Source organism: Oenanthe melanoleuca, chromosome 4A (genome assembly GCF_029582105.1).
Source record: "Oenanthe melanoleuca isolate GR-GAL-2019-014 chromosome 4A, OMel1.0, whole genome shotgun sequence".
Lineage (NCBI taxonomy): Eukaryota > Metazoa > Chordata > Aves > Passeriformes > Muscicapidae > Oenanthe > Oenanthe melanoleuca.
Genome location: NC_079338.1, coordinates 14701269 through 14722715, shown reverse-complemented (window position 1 = coordinate 14722715; position 21447 = coordinate 14701269). Strand labels below are relative to the sequence as shown.

General features: G+C 51.1%; 2 protein-coding genes across 4 annotated transcripts in view; both read right to left on the bottom strand.

Moving 5' to 3' along the window:
- Positions 1-222: 222 nt before the first annotated feature.
- On the bottom strand, positions 223-3237 carry LOC130253170 (transforming growth factor beta activator LRRC32-like). The gene is given in 5 exon segments (XM_056491503.1): positions 223-2232; positions 2750-2894; positions 2896-3028; positions 3031-3120; positions 3123-3237. Coding segments are annotated over 5 exon segments (2415 nt in total). The 3' UTR covers positions 223-300.
- Positions 3238-6449: 3212 nt separating this feature from the next.
- Positions 6450-21447, bottom strand: part of EDA (ectodysplasin A) — a 63115-nt gene continuing 48117 nt past the window's right edge. The window contains exons 3-8 of one of the 3 annotated variants that reach the window (XM_056491500.1): positions 16300-16329; positions 13211-13390; positions 12439-12473; positions 12285-12336; positions 9014-9144; positions 6450-7718 (exon numbers count right to left, since the gene is read on the bottom strand). In XM_056491500.1, the coding sequence (XP_056347475.1) occupies positions 7467-7718; positions 9014-9144; positions 12285-12336; positions 12439-12473; positions 13211-13390; positions 16300-16329 (680 nt within the window). In that variant the 3' untranslated portion in view covers positions 6450-7466. The remainder of the gene's footprint in view (positions 7719-9013; positions 9145-12284; positions 12337-12438; positions 12474-13210; positions 13391-16299; positions 16330-21447) is intronic. The other 2 variants (XM_056491501.1, XM_056491502.1) reach the window with 2 other exon arrangements.

The window sequence follows — 21447 nt, the reverse complement described above, 5'->3', positions numbered from 1 at the left end:
ATTGTGATGTGGAGGAAGGGGGGTGCTCAATGCAGCCAGCCCAGGGCTCTGTTTCCTGTGCCAAGCGATGGGAATGTGTGATGGCACCCCAAATTCCACATTTAATTTCTGTCAGGGATCAGAGAGGATGGGGGAATCTCCCTCTGGAGAAGAGGAGGTGGCTCAGAGCCCAGCACCCACCACGCTCCTGTCACTGTGTTCACAAACCACGCAGGAACCAGTGAGATCCAAACCACAATAATATTATTAATATTATTAACAATAATTATTAGAGTTCTGACTGATGGCTGCGGGTCTGGGCTAGACTTTGGTGATGCTGTCAGGTGGCCTCTCCTCAGCTGGCCCCTCTCCTTTGGGCTGGGAGATTCCCACCCTGTTGCTCCCTGTTGCACATCCCGGAGCCTTCCCTTTCCTCAGGAGGCAGAAAGCCCAGGCACAGAGGAGGGAAAGGCCAATCAGGGCCACCAGCAGAGGCAGGGAGGCAGTGCCCCGGGGCTGGGGGCAGACCCAGCTGGGAGTGCCGGTGATCCTGGCCGAGACATTCCGGCCGCGCTCCTGGAACACGCAGCGGGCGTGGCGCAGGTCCCGCACGGCCGCGCCGGCGGCGCGCAGCGCGTCCAGCCAGCCCAGCGAGCAGCAGCTCCAGGGGTTCCCAGCCACAGCCACGGCCCTCAGGCTGTGCCACCAGCTCCTGCCTGCCCCCAGGCTCTGCAGCCTGTTGTTCTGAATGTCCAGGCTCTCCAGAGGGGAGCAGGAGAGCCCCGCGGGCAGCAGGCTCAGCTGGTTGCCCGCCAGGTCCAGCACTCGGAGCGCGCCCAGGCAGGGCAGCGCTGCCTGGCCCTCGTCCATCTGGTTGTCCCTCAGAGAGAGCTCCTGCAGGGACTGCTCCAACCCCCCCAGTGCTCCCGTGGTCATGGATAAGTTCCTGTTCCCTGACAGGTCCAGGGAGAGCAGCGGGGTTTGGTTGAAGGCGTGGGGCTGCAGCCTGGAGATGCTGTTCTTGGCCAGGCTCAGGTGCTTCAAGCGAGGCACGTTGTAGAAGGGGGTGCAGGTGTCTCCGGGGGCTGATGTGTGAGAATCCCTTCTCAAATCCTTTTCCTGCTCGCTCCCCTGGCTCTCACAAGGCTGGAGGCTGTTGGAGCCCAGATCCAAGGATTCCAGGTGAGGCAGGGAATGGAAGAACCAGCGTGGCAGAGCACGGAGGGCGTTGCTGTGGAGGTCCAGCGAGCGCACGGACAGCTCCGTGCCATTGCAGACAGACTCCCTGGCCACGTCCTGGAGACAGTTCCTCGCCAGGCTGAGCCTATTCAGGGAGCCCAGGCTGTGGAAGAAGGAAAATGGGAACAGCTCCAGGCGGTTATTGCTGAGATCCAGGTCAGCCACACGTGTCAGAGCGGCCACGGGACGCTCGGTCCTGTTGAACCTCTGCATCTCCTTGTAAAGCAGGACAAACTCCCTGGGATGGGGTGAGCCTGGGAGCAGGGAAGAAATGAGGTTATTGGAGAGGTTTAAGTGTGTGAGATCATGGGCTCTGGGGAGCTCTGGGAAAGAGAGGAGTCTGTTATGGCTCAAGTCGAGCACTCGGAGCAGGTAGGGCTCCGTTCCCTCCTTGGAGGAGAAGAGCTCCAGGGCGTTGTGGCTGAGGTTTAGAACTTGCAGCTGCGTGAGGCTGAAGCCAGAGATACAGTGGAGGGAATTCAAAGCCAAGTTCAGCACTTCCAGCTCTTGCAGAGGCTCAAAAGCTCCCTCCTGGATCTCCATGATGTAGTTGTTGCTGAGGTCGAGCTGGCGCAGCCGCGGCGAGTTCCGGAAGGTCCCTGCCAGCAGCTTGGTCATCGTGTTCCCAGAGAGATCCAGCACCCTCAGGCTGCTGAGGTTGCTGATGTACCAGCTGGCCATGTGGCTCTCCAGGTTATTCACAGACAGGTCCAGGACCTCTATATTCCTGAGCAGATGGAAAGCTTCCCCGTTAGCCAAGTAATTCCGGTCCAGGTGGTTGGATGCCAGGAGGAGCGAGCGCAGCCGAGGCAGCTGAGCCAGGGCGGTGGCTGACACGGCTTCCAGCTGGTTGAAGCACACATCCAGGTACTCCAGCTGCCCAAATCCTGGCATGTTGCTGCCTGACAGGTTTTGGATGAAGTTGTTGGAGAGTTCAAGGTATTTAATTCCTTGGCCGAGCTCCTTGGGAAATTTCCGCAGGCCAACTCCTTTACAAGACACCTTTGTGGGGCTCTGTAGAGAGAGCAGAGGTGTGAATGAGAGGGGCTACAAACCACAGCCCCAGGCAAGCCAGCTGCTGTCCAAGATGGGCATGAGAAGTGGGAATGAGCACTGCTCCCCCTTCCCAAGCCCAGCTGGTCCGGAGCATCCCTGTTTAGGGAGAGGAAGGGCGCTGTGCAGGCTCCACCTTTCCTCTCACTCTGGTTTCCTCTGGAGTTGGGATCCTGGATGGGGAGCAGCTGATTTCTTTCTTGGGCAGCAGAAACTTGCTGTTCCCATCCAGGCTCCCAACTGCCTCACTGGAATCCCTGCACTCCATCCTCTGAGCACCTCAGGCATGGCAGGGACATGGGAGCAGCTGGATGTCAGGGACCACCTCACAGGAGACCAGCTCCAAGGCAGGAAAACAGAGGAAAAGCTGGGAAAGTTAAAGAGATGGAAGCTGGAGGGAGGTGAGAGCCATGGGGAGGAGACCCAGAGGGATGCTGGAGCCATCCCAGCCCAGGTGCTCCTTGGCAAACAGCCTTACCTGCTGGCACAGCGGGGAGCTGGGCTTGGTCTCGGGGCCAGCCCGGGCTCCGAGGATGGACGGGAGCAGGCAGAGCAGGAAACATCCCCGAGCAGCCCAGAGCATGTTGGGCTGCGGGCGCTGCCAGCCCCGTGCCGCTCCTGCTGGCAGGCTGGGCAGCAGCCAGGCTCTGTATAAATAGGCTCCAGGATGGGATGGGGGAAGGAGATAAGGCATGTGGGTGTTCGCAGCTACGGAAGTGGGAAAAGAAAGACATCAGCTCGCAGAGGGGGAAAAACGACACAAAGCCACAGGGAAGGGAAAGAGAAACGGCAGGATGGGGAGGAGGGAGCTCAGGTGACCGGCTGGACCCGCTGTGACATCAAGTGCAGCAGGCGGAGGTGGCACGTAGGAAAGCTGAGAGGGTTTGGGGAGGTTTTCCTGTGCCAGAGACACGATGCGCCAGCTCCCGGGACACCAGGGACAGCTGGAGAGGGCAGTGCAGCCATCCTGAGGCAGGGATGTCACACCCAGGCAGTGACATTCCCTCCCCATCCCAGCACAGCCAGCCGAGGGCACTCTGCCCCTCCCGGGAAACAACAGCTCCCAGGGCTCACCGCCCCTTCTGCGGGATGTACAGAGCTGGAATCCTCCTCCTCCTCCTCACTGTCACACCCCGTGTCCCCACCTGCCACCCGGGTCACCTCCTTGCCCAGGGCAGGAACCAGAAGGGAATTATCCCTGCAGCAGCTGCAGGTGGGATCTGTGCACCCGGAGCTGTCCCCACTACAAAGATTTTTTTTTTTTTTTTTGGTGGTGGCATCTCCGTGTCCTTGTGCCACCCAGTGCTGACACACTCCTTGGGGACAAGCCCCTCATGCTTGACAGGGCACTCTCCAAAATGCACAATTTGGCTCAGTGTGGTCAGTTCCATTTGAAAGAGCAACTCAGGCTGCTGAGGGGTTATCCAAGGATGTGAAGTTTGAGCTACGGAGCTCATGCTCTAATCCTGGCAGGAAAAATAATATATAGACATAAAATACATAAATAAATAAATATAGAATATTTATACAAATATACAGTAAAACATCTGAGTTACCCCTCACCCTCTGCTGGCTGGCGTGGTGGGGGACACTTTGTCACCTCAGGATGTGACTCAGCCTTGAGTGTCCCCAGCATCCAGGGCAGGCAGGACAGCGCTGACAGGCCAGGGACAGCGTTTTGGGCTGATGAGGGGCTGGAGGCAGCTGTGAGCACACAGCACATCTGTGCAGATGTGAGCTCCTGCCAGGCAAACACCGACCTCTGGATGACCCCGTGGCCCTCCCAGAAGCGGAACCGGCCCCAGGCACTGCCCGGGGAAGCCCTGCCTGTCCCCCTGCACCCCACCTGCTGGCCATGGCCCTGCACGGTGACACAGCCCCTGCCAGCAGTGAAAGTCCCTGATTTGGATCAGGGACTTCTGCAGAGAATCCCTGGGCACTGCATCCCAAGGCTGTGAACTCCCTCCGTGGGAGCACCGGGTGTGGATCAGAGCCGGCAAACACCGAGAGGCTTTTCTTGGATGGAGAAGGGCAGAGTGAACCACACAGCCTGAACAGGGAGATGTGCCCTGAAACCAGCTATGCTGTGCTCCTTCCTGCCCTCCAGGCTGGCTCCAGCACGATCTGTGGCACAGATTCCCTGTTCCCCACGAGGCTTATCCCCAAAGGATGTGAGGAACGAGCAGCAGGACTGAGCTGTGCAGGGAGCAGGCACAGAACCACCTGCCCAGGTCACACTGTGCTGGGGGTGATGGGCTCCAGCCTGGGTGTTTGGCAGCACCTGGTTATCCAAATCCACCAGATCTGCCCTTCCTTCCATGCATTCCCAGGGCATTGGGAAGGTGACTCCTGAACAGCTCTGATCCCAAGGAGGGGTCTCTGAAGGATGGAGCTGTCCCCTCCTTTGTCCCCAAAGCCACCACTCTGCTGTGGCCATGCAGACCTTCCATGGGAGCTGCTGGTGTGCCTGGGGTGGGATATCCCACCAGGAACACCAAGTGCAGGAAAAAGCTGTGTCTGCCAAGGCCACCTGCAGCCAGCTCCAGTTCCATGTCTCCAAATCACACTTTGGTTAGTGTGAGCACCAGAAAAACACATTCCATGAAGGAATTGCTCCCTCCTGCCTTCCTCCTGCATCCCAAGCACGCATCAGGAAGAACTTCCATGCAGGAATTGCTGCTCTGTCCTGCTCTCATCCAACACCAGAGGGGACAGCAACACCCCAGCCTTTTACAGAGCAAAGGGATTCTCCCTCTGCCTCCCCCTGCCCGCAGCCATGGAGCACATCCCAGATCCTGCCAGTGGGGGACGAGGAATGCAAACTCCATCCCTGGCTCTCCCAACCCCCTGTTATTTATGGCTGCCCCCAGCCTTGCTGCTCAGCCTGCTCTAAAGCAATCCTGTTAACGATTTGCTTCATGTTCTCGCTGTACACAGTTGTCCCGCTCCATTCTTGTCACAGGAACATGTCCCTCTTAATCCGTTTGAAAGGAAAGAAAACCACAAAGCCCAGTGAAGAGCCCCTGAGGCTCCTGCCCATCCCACATGTGGAGGCTGAAGGGAGAAGAAGCCACTCCAAAGCCAGAGCAGCCCATTTGTCACGCAGTTGTTTCCCCAAGCGCGCGGCTCCTGTGAATAGCGAGGCCGCCGCCAACGCCGCTGCCCCCAGGAATTTTTGTCTCCCAATAACTGCAACGCTTGGCAAGGGACATCACTCGCTAGGGATGGAGCCAGCAGTGCTCCAGGCAGGGCTGGGCTCTCTGTGGCCACAGCACAGAGCTGGGACACGCCACTCCCACACCCTGCAGGTGACAATGAGCCACCTCTGCACAGAGACCATGGAGCCACAGGCTGGGCTGGGAGGGAGCTCATGGATCAAAGAGTGCCACCCCTGCCATGGGCAGGGATGCCTTCCACTCACCCAGGGTGCTCCAAGCCCCATCCAACCTGGCCTTGGACATTTCCAGCGGTCCAGAGGCAGGCACAGCTTCCCCAGGGTCTCCCCACCATCACAGGGAAGGATTCCTTCCCAATCTCCCACCTCACCCTGCCCTCTGGCAGTGGGGAGCCATTTCCCCTTGTCCTGTCACTCCAGGCTCTTGCCCCAAGTCCCTCTCCAGCTCTCCTACAGCCCCTTTAGGCCCTGAGGTCCCCAAAACCTCCCCTGCTCCAGGCTGAAGCTGTCACTTTGGGATTTGCCCCATTTCTACACAGGCTGCAACTTCACTCCCCTCTTGAAAGCACAAACAGGCTCTGGAAAGAAACACAGGGAAACAAAACCCCAACCAAGCTGAGCAAGTGTGAGCCAAGGGCTGAGACAACAGAGCAATTTGTGCCTCTGCCTCAGCTCCAGAGCATCTTATGGCTTTAGGTCTCCCCAGCTGAGGGGAGGTAACGGGACAGAGTTGCTCAAGAAGCCAAAAGAAACAATAGTGTCCCAGCTCCTCTATTAGTCACCAGAAATCGAGTTATGACTAGACTCAGCAGGGCTCAGAGAAAAGAAAAAGTGGTGACTTCATGCTGGACCGGATTTTAAAAACCCATTTTTTTTCCTTTGCTAAAGTCTCCATCACCACTTATTTTAGGTAGGAGGATGCCAAAAGGAAAGGGGTGGGGGAAAGAAGGCTAAAAACCACATCTAAAAGCAGGACAGTTGCTATTAAAACAGAAAAAAAAAATCCTGTTTGAATATTTTATTCTTAAACATAACAAACTTCCTCCGAGTGTTGTCACAAGTACTTGTGGCTGCTCTACGTGGCTCGGTGAAGCCTGTAGAAATGTGTTCTGGTTTGCAAAATATTAATTAAAAAGAACAAAACAACCCCCCCTCCAAAAAAAAAAAAAAAAAAACCAAAAAAAAAAAATAAACAAAAAAAAACAACAAAAAAAAAATTACCCCCAACCCAACTCAACTTGCTGTAACAGCAGCAGTACTTGAAGGCAGCCCCCGCTGGGGCAAGGTTACCTCTGGGGTAAGGGCAGGAGCTGAAAGGAGCAGAGGCCTGGACCTGGGAATCAGCGTTTTCTTTGGGATTTGGTGGTTTCTGGAATGTGGAGGCAGTTTCCTATCTGCTAAGCCTGCTCTAGTTATTCCTCTTCCTCTCGCACTTCCTGCTTTTGCTTCCAAGCTCTAGGTCGAGGCACTTTTCCTCCTCCTCCTCCTGAGGATGAATGTAAACACCACTGACCCTGTCTCACCCAGCTCCCCTCGCCCCCCAGCCCTTCCAGCTCCCCCTGGGAAGGCAGGAAGCCAGAACCCCCCTCCCGGCTGTGGTTAGCGTGCACAAGCAGGAGCCTGGCTGGGATTTTGGGACAGGAGTCCTTGTCCTCCCGCTCCCTGGGACGCTCCTGCCAGTGCAACATCCGAGCAGAGCCCCCAGCTCTCCCACCAAGCCTCGTGTGAAGGTCACAGAGCAGAGTATCAGTGCAGTAATACTTGAAATACTGAGACAAGGCACACCCAACAGCCTTTCCCTCCTCACAACGCTCTCCCCACCAGCTTTTTTTGGTTTGATCCGAGTCTCCCCGCCAGTCACAGAGGACGATTGTGCTTCCTGCATTCACATATAGGAATAAATAGCTCTGGATCAGTTTCCTTTATGGCCGGATTACAGAACCCCTGAAATACTGATACGCTTTATGAACAGCAGCACTGGGCAGTCCCGTGGGTGTCCTTGGCCACGCCAAGTTCCTCTCTAGGATGCAGGTGCATCTCCCAGGCGGATGGCCCCAAAGAAAGTCGTGTGCTTGCTCATGTTGATGGAGATGTCAGCGTGGACCATCTTCACAGCAATCTTCTGCCTGGCCTTGAGCAGGCAGACGCCGGCCGTGTAGCACGTGTTGAAGTTGGTCTTGCCGGTCTCGATGCTCCGCGTGCACTGCAGGAAGGGCTTCTCGTCCACCACCACCTCGTAGCTGGCGAAATCCGTGAAGTTGATGTAGTAGACCTGGTGTGGAGCAGGGAGGAGAGAGCTGTCAGGGATGGGGTTGGGGTGTGGGGAGCAAGCACAGCGTCCTGGCCCCTGCTGGCCCCAACACCTGCACGCACAGGGCTGGCACCCAAACCGACCAGGAACCTCTTTTATTCCTCTTCAGGCTGACCCAAGCATGCAAAAACCCCTGGATCCACGTGCCTAAGGCTGAGCTACCATCCTGCTTATTCCAGGGGAGTGACACACCTGCACAGAGCCATGCAGGGCCCCCTGTGTGCTACAACAGCCTCTCATCCCACACACAGACACACACATTCCACTGAAGGCCTCTTGCACTTACCTGGCCAGTCCTGCTTCCTGCTGCCAGGAGCCTCCTTTAGTGGTGACATCAGAACTGCCCTAAGGTGGACTGGGAGCTGCCTCCTGGTGCTTGCACAGGCACGAGCTACTACAGGGAAAAGGCTGTCCCAGCCTCCACAGCTTGGAAGGAAATCACCTCACCGTGTTTCTACTGATTGAACTCCCTGACTTCCAAGGCCCTGTGACTCTACTTGTCCTCATTTAACCCTCTCCCACACTCTGGTTGCAAAGAACTGCAGGAGGAAGACCTGTCCAAGGAGAAGTCAGTCTCAGGGAGCTGCTTCTTCCTGAGAAAGGAAATCCAGCCCTTTTGGAGGCAGGAGCTGCCTGAACACTGAATCCCTTTTTTTTTTTCTTGGTGGACAACAAACAATGAGGCTTCAGTGGCCCAACACTGTGGCCAGCCATCAGCACAAGCACCTGGGTAACGACTACACTTTGGCCCATGTAGAGCTGTATTTTCTGTCCCCATCCAAACTGGACACGTGTCACCAATTCCATGGAGGAGCACCTGACATCCGTGGCTCACTTCACCCCAGAGCTGGTTCTGGAGCAGGGGAGGCAAACAGAGTCACCTGGGCTGGAATCTGGGCTGGCAGAGTGACACAGCTCCAAAATAACCACAAATGGCCACAAATTGTTCAGGTCTTTTACAGCACTGAGCTCAGCCTCCTGCCTGCAGGGACGTTTGGAAGGGTGGGGGAATGACCACACGGATAACTGGAGGGATAACCCCGGGGCTGGTGGGTGTGGCTGTGCTGTCAGTGACTAATCCCCGGTGTCCTGGCGGTGACAGGGGTGTGACACTCCTCCCCACACCCATCCTGAGCCGCACACAGCTCCACACAAGCTGCTGGCATTTCGGTTGTTGTCTGGAGCCCTCTCGTGGTTCATGCAAGGCTTCCACCGGAACACAAGAATAGGAGGAGTTAGCCTAGGACCGTACTCACTTCTACCTGACTATAGATGAAGTATGTGCCGTCCACCAGTACCTCCAGCTCCCCACTGCGGGCATGCAGCTTAAACACCTTGGGGTTCAGAGTGATGCGAGACCAGTCATTGAGGACTCCACCTGAAAGATCTCAGTATGAGAAAACGGCGGTCACTCAGTACCCGTCAGGAGGAAAAGGGCAGGAGCAACAAAATACAGTCACACAGCCAAATACAGTCACACAGCTCAAATACAGTCACACAGCTCAAATACAGCCACACAGCATAGTCACACAGCACAGTCACACAGCTCAAATACAGTCAGTCACAAAGCACACACACAGCACAGTCACACAGCTCAAATAGTCACATAGCACAAATACAGCCACACAGCTCAAATACAGTCACACAGCACAACCACACAGCCCAAATACAGCCACACAGCTCAAATACAGTCACACAGCAGCCACACAGCCCAAACAGTCACACAGCCCAAATACAGTCACACAGCACAGTCACAGAGCACAGTCACACAGCACAAACAGTTACACAGCTCAAATACAGCCACACAGCTCAAATACAGTCACACAGCACAGCCACACAGCACAAATACAGTCACACAGCACAGCCACACAGCTCAAATACAGTCAGTCACACAGCACAGCCACACAGCACAAATACAGTCACACAGCACAGTCACACAGCCCAAATACAGTCACACAGCTCAAATACAGCCACACAGCACAGTCACACAGCAGTCACACAGCCCAAATACAGTCACCAAGCACAGTCACACAGCTCAAATACAGCCACACAGCACAGTCACACAGCACAAGCACAGCCACACAGCACAAACACAGTCACACAGCACAAACACACAACAGTCACACAGCTCAAATACAGTCACACAGCCCAGTCACACAGCACAGTCACACAGCTCAAATAGTCACATAGCACAAATACAGCCACACAGCTCAAATACAGTCACACAGCACAGCCACACAGCACAAGCACAGTCACACAGCTCAAATACACACACAGCACAAATACAGTCACACAGCACAGTCACACAGCCCAAATACAGTCACACAGTTCAAATACAGTCACACAGCACAAATACAGCCACACAGCTCAAATACAGTCACACAGCTCAAATACAGTCAGTCACACAGCTCAAATACAGTCACACAGCACAAATACACAACAGTCACACACCACAAATACAGTCACACAGCACAAATACAGTCAGCAAAAACACACACAGCTCAAACACAGTCACACAGCTCAAAGCCACACAGCTCAAACACACAACAGTCACACACCACAAATACAGCCACACAGCACAGTCACACAACACAGTCACACAGCACAAATAGCCACACAGCACAAATACAGCCACACAGCAGTCACACAGCTCAAACACAGTCACACAGCACAAATACAGTCGCACAGCTAAAATACAGACATACAGAACACAGTCACACAGCTCAAACAGTCACACAGCATAGTCACACAGCACAACTACAGTCACACAACACACAGTCACACAGCACAAATACAGTCACACAGCTCAAATACAGTCACACAGCTCACATACAGTCATACAGCACAAATAAATACAGTCATACAACACAAACACAGTCTCTCCACCAGCACAAGTAAGAATTTCTTCCCAATCTCCCATCTAAATCTATCCTCTTTCAGCCTTAAGCCATTCCTTCTTGTCCTGTCACTCCAGGCCCTTGTCCAGAATCCCTCTCCAGCTCTCTTGGACTCCCTTTAGGCACTGGAAGGGGCTCTTGGAGCTTCTCTTCTCCAGGCAAAGGGAGGCCAGCTTTGGGTCACACGACTGATTTTAATTCTGGTGTTCCTTGACTTCACCACTCCTGACTTTGTAGTTGGGATAATTTCAACAAAACCTTTGCCTTTACAACTCCTAAGGCTTTTAAGAGCCAGAATAACAACAAAGTAGGAAATTGCATCATATCACAACACAGTAACCCCTAACTGGGGTCCCTCAACACTGTCAGGGATTTATGGATTCACCACCCAGTCCTTTGGCACTGGGATTACTGGGATAACCTAGGAACAGACTTTGCTATGAGCCCCAAACTGAGCCAATCTCTGTAGGTGCCTTAGTTTATCAAATCCCACTCTTTTCCTCCCAGTCTCCATCTGCCTCTTCTCTCCCTGCTCCCAGCTGGAGCTCGCCAGGCTGGCAGCTGGACAGCATTCCTGGCTCCCAGCTCTGGATTGTTCCTGAGCAGCAGGGAAGGACACTCAGGGCATTCCTACTCTTAGAGAGCAGCCTTCCCTCTGCAAGCCCTCAGCACTCCCAGTGATGAAGGGATAATTGCTTCTGAACGTAAGCAAACAGCAACTTTTCCCTCACATTGCTGCTGGGAACGGGCGGTTTCCTTTTCATTTTGGGGAGCTGCAAGCACAAATCCCTATCCTGAGAAATTCCAGCTGCCACTGCTCACTGCTGAGAGGGAAAGCTGCCTTCCCACAGAAGCAGGGGCCAGCCCTCCCCATCCCACGTGGGAGGCAGGAATTCCTGGACAGGGATGCTGCAGCCCCCACCCTGGGGAGCCAGCCTGGGATTGGGGTAAGGATGGATGGATGTGGTCCCTGGGAGGGGACAAGGCAGCTCCTCTCCAGCACAGCCAGAGCAGGGAGGCAGGAGGTGATGAATGAGCCCCAGCTGTTGGCAAGGAGAGCAGGAACTGGAGGAGAATTTGGATGGGGATCTGGGAATCCCATCCAAAGGAGCTGCCTGTGGATGGGAAGTGGCTCAGCCAGATTTGGGATTAAAGGATGTTGGTGGGGGCAGAGATGCTCAGGGGATCCCAGGAAGAGCTGGTAGCTGGACACCTCTGTGTCCTCTCACCACTGGGTCTTCCCTGGCTTAAATTCCTGGGAAACTGGAGGAAAATGGGCAAATGGGGAAGAGACAGGACAAGGATCCACTGAGGGCTTAAAATAGAATGGGAGGAGAAAATGGAATGGTCATGGAGGGGCTGGGGAGGCACAAGGTGTACCTGGAGGTCAGGGAGAAGGGAGATTTAGTGGGACAGAATTCCTGGGATGCACAGAACAGGGATAATCTGGGAGATAAACAGGAGCTCAGGGGAAATGAGGGTGGAGATTCCACCCAAGACTCTTCTTGGGGGGTCTGGGCAGGGGCATTGGAGGGCAGGGGTCATCTTGGAGCTGTGTTATGGGATGGACTGGGATTCAGGAACCCTATGGGGATTTTCCCAGTACCCACAATTATCAAGAGATCCTTACCATTCTTCACTTGGATTGCTGAGCCTTGGCCTTGGAGATGGACCACAGCTGGCTGCAAGGGAGAGCACAGGGATTGAGGATTCATGGGAAGCACTGTGCCAGTCCACAAAAATCCCCCCCAAAGCTATTTTTTTCCATGGAAAGATCAACCCACCTGGATGTCTCTGGAGCTGGCTTTGTCTGTGGCACCTGCAAAAGGTAATTCCACATCATTGAAGCAGAAGTGAAAATTCCCATAAATAACACTTCTTTTATCCCAAAATAACCCTGAAGCTCCATATAAATCAATTTTCTTACTCCATGATAACCATTAAACCTCTGTTTTAACAGGAGGAGGGATACGGGGTGCAGGTAATATTGAAATATATAAACCAGAAATATTAAATATTAAAAATTATTAAAAAACATATAAGGAAGGAAAATAAAAAAAAATCTGTAGTTTATTCCTGGCATTTCTGTCCAATCATCAAAATTATTTTGTTATTCAATAGGTTTCCACTAGAAGAGAAAATTGCACAACCCATTCCCAGATCCACAATGGGAATAAAACCTCTTGGCTGCCAAGATGCCAAGTGTCCCTCTGCAGGTCACTCACTGCATCTCCCTTCCCTGGGAGGCAAATCCTAATTAAGGAGGAGCTGCCTTTGGCAGCACAGCAGGGAGCTGAGGGGCTCCAGCTGCTCCTGCCCACTTAGAGCCTTGGAATCCCAGAATCCCAGAAATTCAGCATGGTTTGGGCTGGAAGGGTTCAAGCCCATCGAGCTCCACCCCTGCCATGGGCAGGGACATTTCCACAGGTCCCACTGAGGACACCTGAGTCCTCTCAGGCTGAGCATGGCATCGGGATGCTCTGGTGACATCTCTGGTGACACCTCTGGTGTTCCCACCTGTCCAGCTCGGAGCAGAGGGCACAGATGGATCCTTACCTGAGGGGCCCTGCACTCCAGGAGGTCCCTGAGGGCCAGGTGGGCCAGGGGGGCCGGGTGGTCCCATGACAGTTGTGCCTGGAATCCCGGGGATGCCGGGAATGCCGGGGGGACCCTGTGGCCCAGGAGGCCCTGGTGGCCCCTGGGGACCATTGGGCCCTGGAGGACCTGCCTTTTTACCTGGAAAACACAAGGACAGGAGTTACCTGGGGCTGTGGGGTATATTGGAGGAAATGGGAAGCTGGGGATGGATCACTCCTGGCTGCAGGCAGGGATGAGGAGGAACCTCAGGAGAGCTGGGGTGTGTGTCCTATGGCTCCTTCCTGTTGGGAATTACACCTAAACAAGGCACGGGGACTCTCTGGGGCTGCTCAAGGGATGGAGGCTGAGGGGTCTCTCCCCACAGCCCCAGTCACAGCACGGGGTCAGTCACATCCCTACAGAGCTGGGATGATCCCTGGATGCAGCCAGGATGCTCCCACAGCACGTTCAACACAGGGTGCTGTGGTGTAAATGAACCACTCTGCAGTTTCTCAGTTTGCTGGGTTTCCATGGAAAACAGGGATGATCCTCCCTACCTGCTGCACATTAGGAATGGGAGATGATCCCCATGGCTTGGTCTCCTCCAGAGGGCAGTTCAGAGCTGAGCTCCAGCTCCTCCCCAGCGCTGCTGGAGGAGCCCCTGTGCTGCTTGTGCCTCAAAATAATTCAGTGTTTTGGGCTTTGGATGGAGGGAGGGGCTCAGGAAGGACTGACCCTATCCAGGGGATGGAAACACTGGAGAACTGTTACAATCACAGAATCCCAGACTGGTTTGGGTTGGAAAGGACCTTAAGGCAAATCCAGGCCATGGGCAGGGACAAATTCCACTATCCCAGGTTGCTCCAAGCCCTGTCCAACCTGGCCTTGGGCACTTCCAGGGATGGGGCAGCCACAGCTTCCCTGGAAAACCTGTCCCAGTATTTTAACAGCCTCGAGGTAAAAATTTTTTTCCCTCCCATGATCCTCAAACACTTCACATATCCCAAGGAAGAGAAATGACATAACCACATCAGGATTGACTCCTACATACACAGAGTGGGATGAAACAAGCTCTGCAGGGAAAGCCTGGTCCCTGCTCTCCTGACTTTCCACGTTCCTGACAAAACTGATGTTCTTTTGATGTAGTTTTTAAAATGCCACTTTGGAACAGCTTTTCTGCCAAGGAACATAAATGGAGCAAAATCACTTCAATTGCTGCCACAAGGTCCCCAGTAGGACAGAATTAAACTGGTATTTAGATGACAGCAGCAGTTGGGATATGAAATTATAGTTGTTGGAATAGTTTCTGAGTACATTTATGTACTTGTTTCTCTACTAATATTCATCTTTGTAATAGGCAGGAGTGTCAGGAAAAATCCATCTGTTTTAGCACAGGAGTGGGAATCTCTGGATGGCCACTAGCCAGGAGCAAGGGCACAAGGACATCAGGGTGGGACAACTGTGGGCATAACTTAAATGTGCAGAAAATGAGGTTAAAGTAAGCAGGGGGTGAGAAAAGCCACACTGGTGTCCTACAAAAAGTGGGAAAAGTCTTCAAGGGACAAATCTCCACAGCAATATTTCTCTCCAAATCAGCAGCCATGACTTCCAACCTGAGTTGGCCACAATCCAGCCCTCCACTAACCCAGGAATTCTCCTCCTCCTTGGGATGGTGCTTTGGAAATGATCACCTTGAACCAAACTCCTCTCACTGACACCCCCCAGTCCAGGCCATCCCAAGGGAGGATTGCAGACAGGGAGTTGGGAATGCTGCTGCTGCTGTCACTCCAGGCTTCCCTTCCCAAGAGGGATGCACATCACAGCTGCTTTAACTCATCTGCCTCCCAAATCTGCTCTGCTGCTCAGGGAGCTGCTGCTGGAGCAGCGACACAGTCACTCATCCCATCAACACACTTCTGTGCCTTTCCCTCCCTCAAGGCATTTCAACTGCTCCTTCACGTTAACAAACCTCACAAGACAAAAGATATTCCATTTATTATCTGACAGCTCCCTTATCAGGTCTCCAAGGAGGGTCCCAGCACCCAAATCCCAGCCTGCCAAGTCTCCCATGTCCATCCCAGGGCCTCCAAAACTCAGAGCAGGCAGAAGCAGGGAGTTCTCCATAATCCTCACTCATCATACAATGAACTTTTCTAAAAAGAATTAAATGTGACAATACCATAAAATTAAGCTATTTTATACAGCTGTATGCAATCCAGCTCCAGAGACCCCCCTGCCCCTCTGGAATTGCTCTGCAGGCTGCAGCCATCACTTGTTATTTTTTGGGCTGACTGAACGTGGGCTGAGCTTTGTTGGGACAAACTTCTCCAACATAAAATTTTACACTGCTTCTCAGAGTAAATACAAATGAAGTTGCTAAGTGTGGCCTGCTCCCACCTCTCAGCTGTGGCTCTGGAGTTTGCATTTAAGGATTAAAGCCATTTGATGTGCTACTACAGTAAAGACATGGAAAATTCGACTGCTCAGATCCTTGGACTCACTAAAACTACTGGAAATAAATGTGGGACCCTAAGTGTGGGACCCTAACTGTTCCCAGCAATCCTATAAAAGCAAGGATGGCATCAGGAATACCCCAAACAGGGCTGCCTGAAAATCCCAAATCCCAACAAACTGCCTGAGGAGCATCACCAAATCCACAAAACCCTGAGGGCTGAGCAACACCCAGAAGGGGCTCATAAAATGATAATTTGGAGGTTAACACAAGGAAAAATGGGATGCAAAGAGTGCTCATGCTGAGTTTGGTGGGTCTGAAGGAGAATCCAAGCTGCAGGATGGCAGGATTGGGGTGAAAGCCAAGGCTGGCAAACAGCAACAGCTCCTGGTGTTTGGTACTGACTCAACTCAACTCTTCAGCTGGAGAATCTTCAGGATTACTTCTGCACAACATTATTACTTTTTTTCAGTGTTTAAAGAATTATTAAGGGGTGCTTGTAGGTGTTGTTCCAGCCTTTCCTGGGGAGGGAAGCTGCCATTGGTTTCTCCTTCTTGTTGGTCAATGAGAATGTGCAAAGCACAAAAAGGAAAATTCAGTCAAAACTCAAACTTACCCTTTTTCTTGTTTTTCACTGAACTTGGACCTACAAAGGGAAAAAAAAAGAAAACTAGTGAAATTCAGGGATCATTTCATCAGAGAAAATCCCCATTGCCATTTTATTTTCCACGTGGACAATGGATATATTTGTGGATCATGCAGCAGCACAGGAATGGTCTCAGCTGAGAGCATAACCCAAATTTCAGAGCATCACAGAGTGGCTGGGACTGGAAGGGACCTTTAAAGATCATCTGGTCTAACTCCCTGCTGACTCCTTGTGAGCCAAGTTGTTTAAAAATAAGAATAAAACACTAAAAAACCACAAAAGCAAAGAATTATTCCGAACTGGCTGTTTGAAACAATGGGAACCCAAACCTCCCGAGCATGGAGAGAAAATATTTACAGTGAAGCTGAGAAATGACAGGACTTTGTGAGCAGAGGCTGAAGTGTGAAACATGTTCCACTGCTTCCTCAAGAATTCATCATGCATGGGAATGAACTGCAAAAATCCCCAAATATTTCCTTGCAATTCATCAGGGAAATCCCTCTAAAACCTGGGGTTTAGCATAGCAGGGACTGAAATCACCTTTAACTGAGATAAAATTATAACCAGTCAAAGGTAATGAGGTTGCTTTGAGTCTGAGGGGTGGGGAAAGGTAAATTCCCAACAGAAGAGCCTTTTTCCCATGGATAAATAGAGAAAAAACAGGAAAAGGACCAGAGAAATTACACATCAACCTTACTGATGCCTTTCCAACAGAAATATTGGTTTTCCTACATTGTGCTGTTGGGTTATGGGAAAATGATGGCATTATTTACAAGAGGCATTATCTGTAAAGACATTCTCTATAAATGGGGGTATATATAATTTTAGGGAGAAATTCTTCCCTGTAAGGGTCATCCACAGCTGTGGCTGCCCCTGGATTCCTTGAGTATCTCAGGCCAGGCTGGACAGGGCTCAGAGCAACCTGGGATAGTGGAAGGTGCTTCTGCCCATGGGGATAAATGAGCTTTAAGGTCCTTCCATCTAAATGATAATTTCTGCTAATTCCTTGTTTTTACTAATATTTTTATACTACTTTTTTGTAATATTCACAGGTTGGGCAACACAGCGATTCCTAACGATGCCATCCCACTATCCCACCAGGAGCAAAACATTTTAACCTGGACAACCAGGCTCCTGATTCTGCACTTCTGAGCACCCCCTAGTCCTCACTGTAGCCACCAGCCACTGAAAAACATTAGAAGAGAGAAAAAAAAAAAAAATCAAATCCCATTTAAAGATCCCAGCCCATCCCAGCCCAGCGAGCGGCTGTGCCTCGGCAGCCCTCGGAGTCACGAGAGTTTATTTCATGTTCCATAGATCCCACCATTAGCACCAGAACCAGAGTGAAAGTACAAATAGCTGTGGCCAGCCAGACACATTTGGGCTGGCTGGATCCAATTAGCTTCAAAGATGACTGGGAGGAATGAGAACCACATGGGATGTCAATGTTCACAGTCTATATTACAACACACGCATCTGTTCCAGGCACGGCAGAGAGAGATGTTATGGATCTGCAAGTGGAGCTTTTGACAGACACAAAAATACTCCTGACACGAGGGGGAGAAAAAAAAAAACAAAAAACCCCAGGATTATTAAGCTTGGGAGCTTCTGAGTCTCTCTGGGGTTTGCATCTGTTTGAGAGCAGGGGGGATTGTTTAATTGGAGCGTGGAGCTGAAGCTTCTGATGCAGCAGAATTTCTCTCAAAATGGGAAGTTCAGGAGCTACTGCTCCATTTAGGCTAAAATGGTAATAAATTACTGAGTCTAAGCTGAGGGCCACCAAAATTTCAGATCAATATTCCTCTCAGGTGCTGAGGTGTTGAAGCATTAGGCTTGAAAACTTGGCTTGATGGATGTTGTCCCAGCATTGATGTGCAGAGGAGAAAAATGGTAATAAAAATTCTTTCTGCCAGGGTTTTCAGAGGCCACAACCCAATATTTAAACTTGCTAAAATATTTTAAAATACTTCTTGAATTATTTAAACTTGCAGTTTATGACTTAATGTACATTTAAGTTTCAAACTTAAATGCAGTGGTTGAACATACAGATAATGTCATTATAATATAATGGGTCCTCCATCCCTGGAAGTGTCCAAAGTTGGACAGGGCTTGGAGCAACCTGGGATAGGGGAAGGTGTCCCTGGCAATGGCAGGGGAATGATTTGAGCTTTAAGGCCCTTCCCACCCAAACCAGTCTGGGATTCCATGATTTATGTGACCCACTGGTTATCTCTTAATTGATGGTTAAATACCTACAAGTTATTCAAACTTAAATCATTCCCACACTGCCAATCCCATTCCTCCCATGGAGAGGCTCCAGGACTCAAAGCCTGTTACCCAACCCACACAGTTTATTTACTAACACAGTTTATTTACTAATACAGTTTATTCACTGTAGTTTCATGCAGGCCTTGATTCCAAGGATGGCCCAAGGGAAAACTGATTTTTTCCACTCCATGATGTGGATCACAGGTGCATCCACCATGCTCCTCCACTGTACAGGAGTATAAAAACCAAATTCAGGGTATCTTCTGCTGCTCCAGAGTCTACTGACCTGCCCCTTCTTTCATGGAGAAGGAAACTGGTTTGACTTGAAGAATTTCTGACTGATCAGTGTCTCCCATACCAGATTTTAGGGATTTTACCATGCTGCAGTTGAGGATTTATTCCAGTCCTGATAGGATCTAAGAGCAACCCAACCTCTCAGTGGTCCCTGGCACCTCTTTTCCCTTCTTTAGAAGTGTGAACCTTTCTGCTCCTCATGAATCCCTTTCCATTATCCATCAGGAGTGTCCCAGAGATCCAGGTGGTCCCAGCTGCCAGCCCTGAATGTGACAGCCACCCAAACACAGTTATTCTTCCCAACTTCTGTCCTTTTTCCCACTAATCCCACCCCTCCCTTTCCACATCTTGTCTGCTCTCCTTTGAGGTCAAACCAAAGTCCATCCCCTTCTACTTCTCCCATCTTTCAACTGGAATTAAATATATGTTTAAACTTTGATCCACCCTTGAAGGAGTTGTCAGCTCTGTTCACCCCCTTGTTTAGGGGGAGGGAATTTGGCCAGAACTGTTAATACAGAAAAGGGTTGTGAGCAGGATGGCTTTGAAGGATAATAAGCGTGGAATGAGATTCAGCCATACAAAATATACAGTCCTATAAAATATATATTCATGGGAAATAATAAAGTGTTCTGGTGGATGCTGGAGGACACCTGCAGCTGCTGCTGCTCAGCCAGGCAAGGCAGAAACACAATCCTAAAATGGGAATAACTCTGGAAAACATGGGGAGATCCTGCTGCCACTTAGTGAAGGGTTGAGGAAATCCTGGGAAGAGTGAAGTCAATCTTGATTATCTGATACAGAAAGATGAAATGAGAAGAATTCCACAGAAAGGCTCCTAGGAAGGGCAAGAAGTGGGCAAGTGAGCCCCACCTTGGTGGCCACCAGCACTGGGAAAGGGGTGAGAGCACCACTGGGAAAAGTTAAAGAAGGAGAAAACCTGGAGGGCTTCAAGAACACCAAATTGCTCCCTAAGACCTCTGAGCTGGGAATGAGAATGCTTCCAAGGAGAAGCACAGGTCTGGGGGGATCTTCTGGCTCAGAGTGAGCCCTCCTGTGTCACAGGGTGTGGAAAGTCTCTGTAAAGCCTAAATTCCCTTTGGAATGTTACTTTTGGGATTATTTTTGCCTAACCACTGAAGCCATTGCTACTGAAGTGCTGCTGGAAACATTGCAGCTACCTGGTCTACTCCTACCTCTGATATTCCCTTTTCCTGTAGGAAAAGCCCCTGACTCTGCTGCAGGAACTGAACCAGCTGGATTTCTCATCACAGGATGGGATTCCCCAAGAAAGATGAGAGCAGATTGCTGCATGCTGAGCTCTGGACACCCTGGCTGTGAGCAGCACTCCAGAGCTTCACCCCTCCAAAAGCTGATTTTCCACAGCTGCTGGGAAAATACAAGGAAATATCAGAAAAAGAGGGAATGTCAATCCTGCAGGAGAGCTAAACCTAGAGGGAAAGGCACAAGCAGGAAAGACATCTCTATTTGATGACAAAACACCTCAACCCAAACACCAGAGCTGGAAAGCTCCAAACCACTCCATGCCACTCCAAACAATTCCAATTCCCTTTTAGCAGAAGCACTTGGGCTTCAGATGCAAACATCTCACTTGAAGCTGAGGGAAACACGTGCAAGAGATGAATTTTTGGTGTGCAAACCCAGCCAGCAGCAGAAGACATCTCCCCATGATCAGGGAGCAGGTTCCAGCCCCAGCCCCTGCAGCCCTACCATCTGCTGGATCAACTCCAAGGCCTTCAGAAAAATCCCAGATGGTGATGCAACTCAAGGATATTACATGTGACATGTTTGCTCTTAGCAAGATTAATAGAGTTGACTTTGCCCCCCCTCCAATCTCTCTTTCTGCACGCTACACACTGCTATGATTTACTATAAATACACAAATATCCCAAACTTCTTTAGGACATCTGCTGATATAAATAGGATATTAAAAAACCCCTGCCTTCCCTTATTAGCTGTGTGTGTGGATTAACAAGAAATAGTTTAAATTCCTGCCAAACAGTTCCAACTGGTTTTATGGACGGGAACAGATCTTTATAATTATGCTGATTTTATATCAAACCTATAAAAGGTTGACCATTATAGGAATCAGCCAAACAAAGGATACACCTAAGGAGGTGCTGAACATGCTGGAATTGCCAAGAGCAGGAAAAGGCCATGGAATGCCACAACCATGTTTTAGCAGCATCATTTGATACAGGAGATGACACCAAGTGATGTTTTTAAGGTGTTCACCCAGTTTGGGAAAGGTACATGGCAGCAGCCACCAGTTTTGGGTATCCATCCATCCATCCATCCATCCATCCATCCATCCATCCATCTATCCATCCATCCACTATCCATCCATCCATTCATCCACCATCCATCATTCATTCATCCATCCATCCATCCATCCATCCATCCATCCATCCATCCATCCATCCATCCTTTGGTGACTGTGCCAACCTGTTTTCAGCATTCACTGGGAATTATTGATCCTTCTCCTGTTTCCCAGCACTGAGTTACTATGGAACACTCTCAATCTTCTTCCCTAAGTGT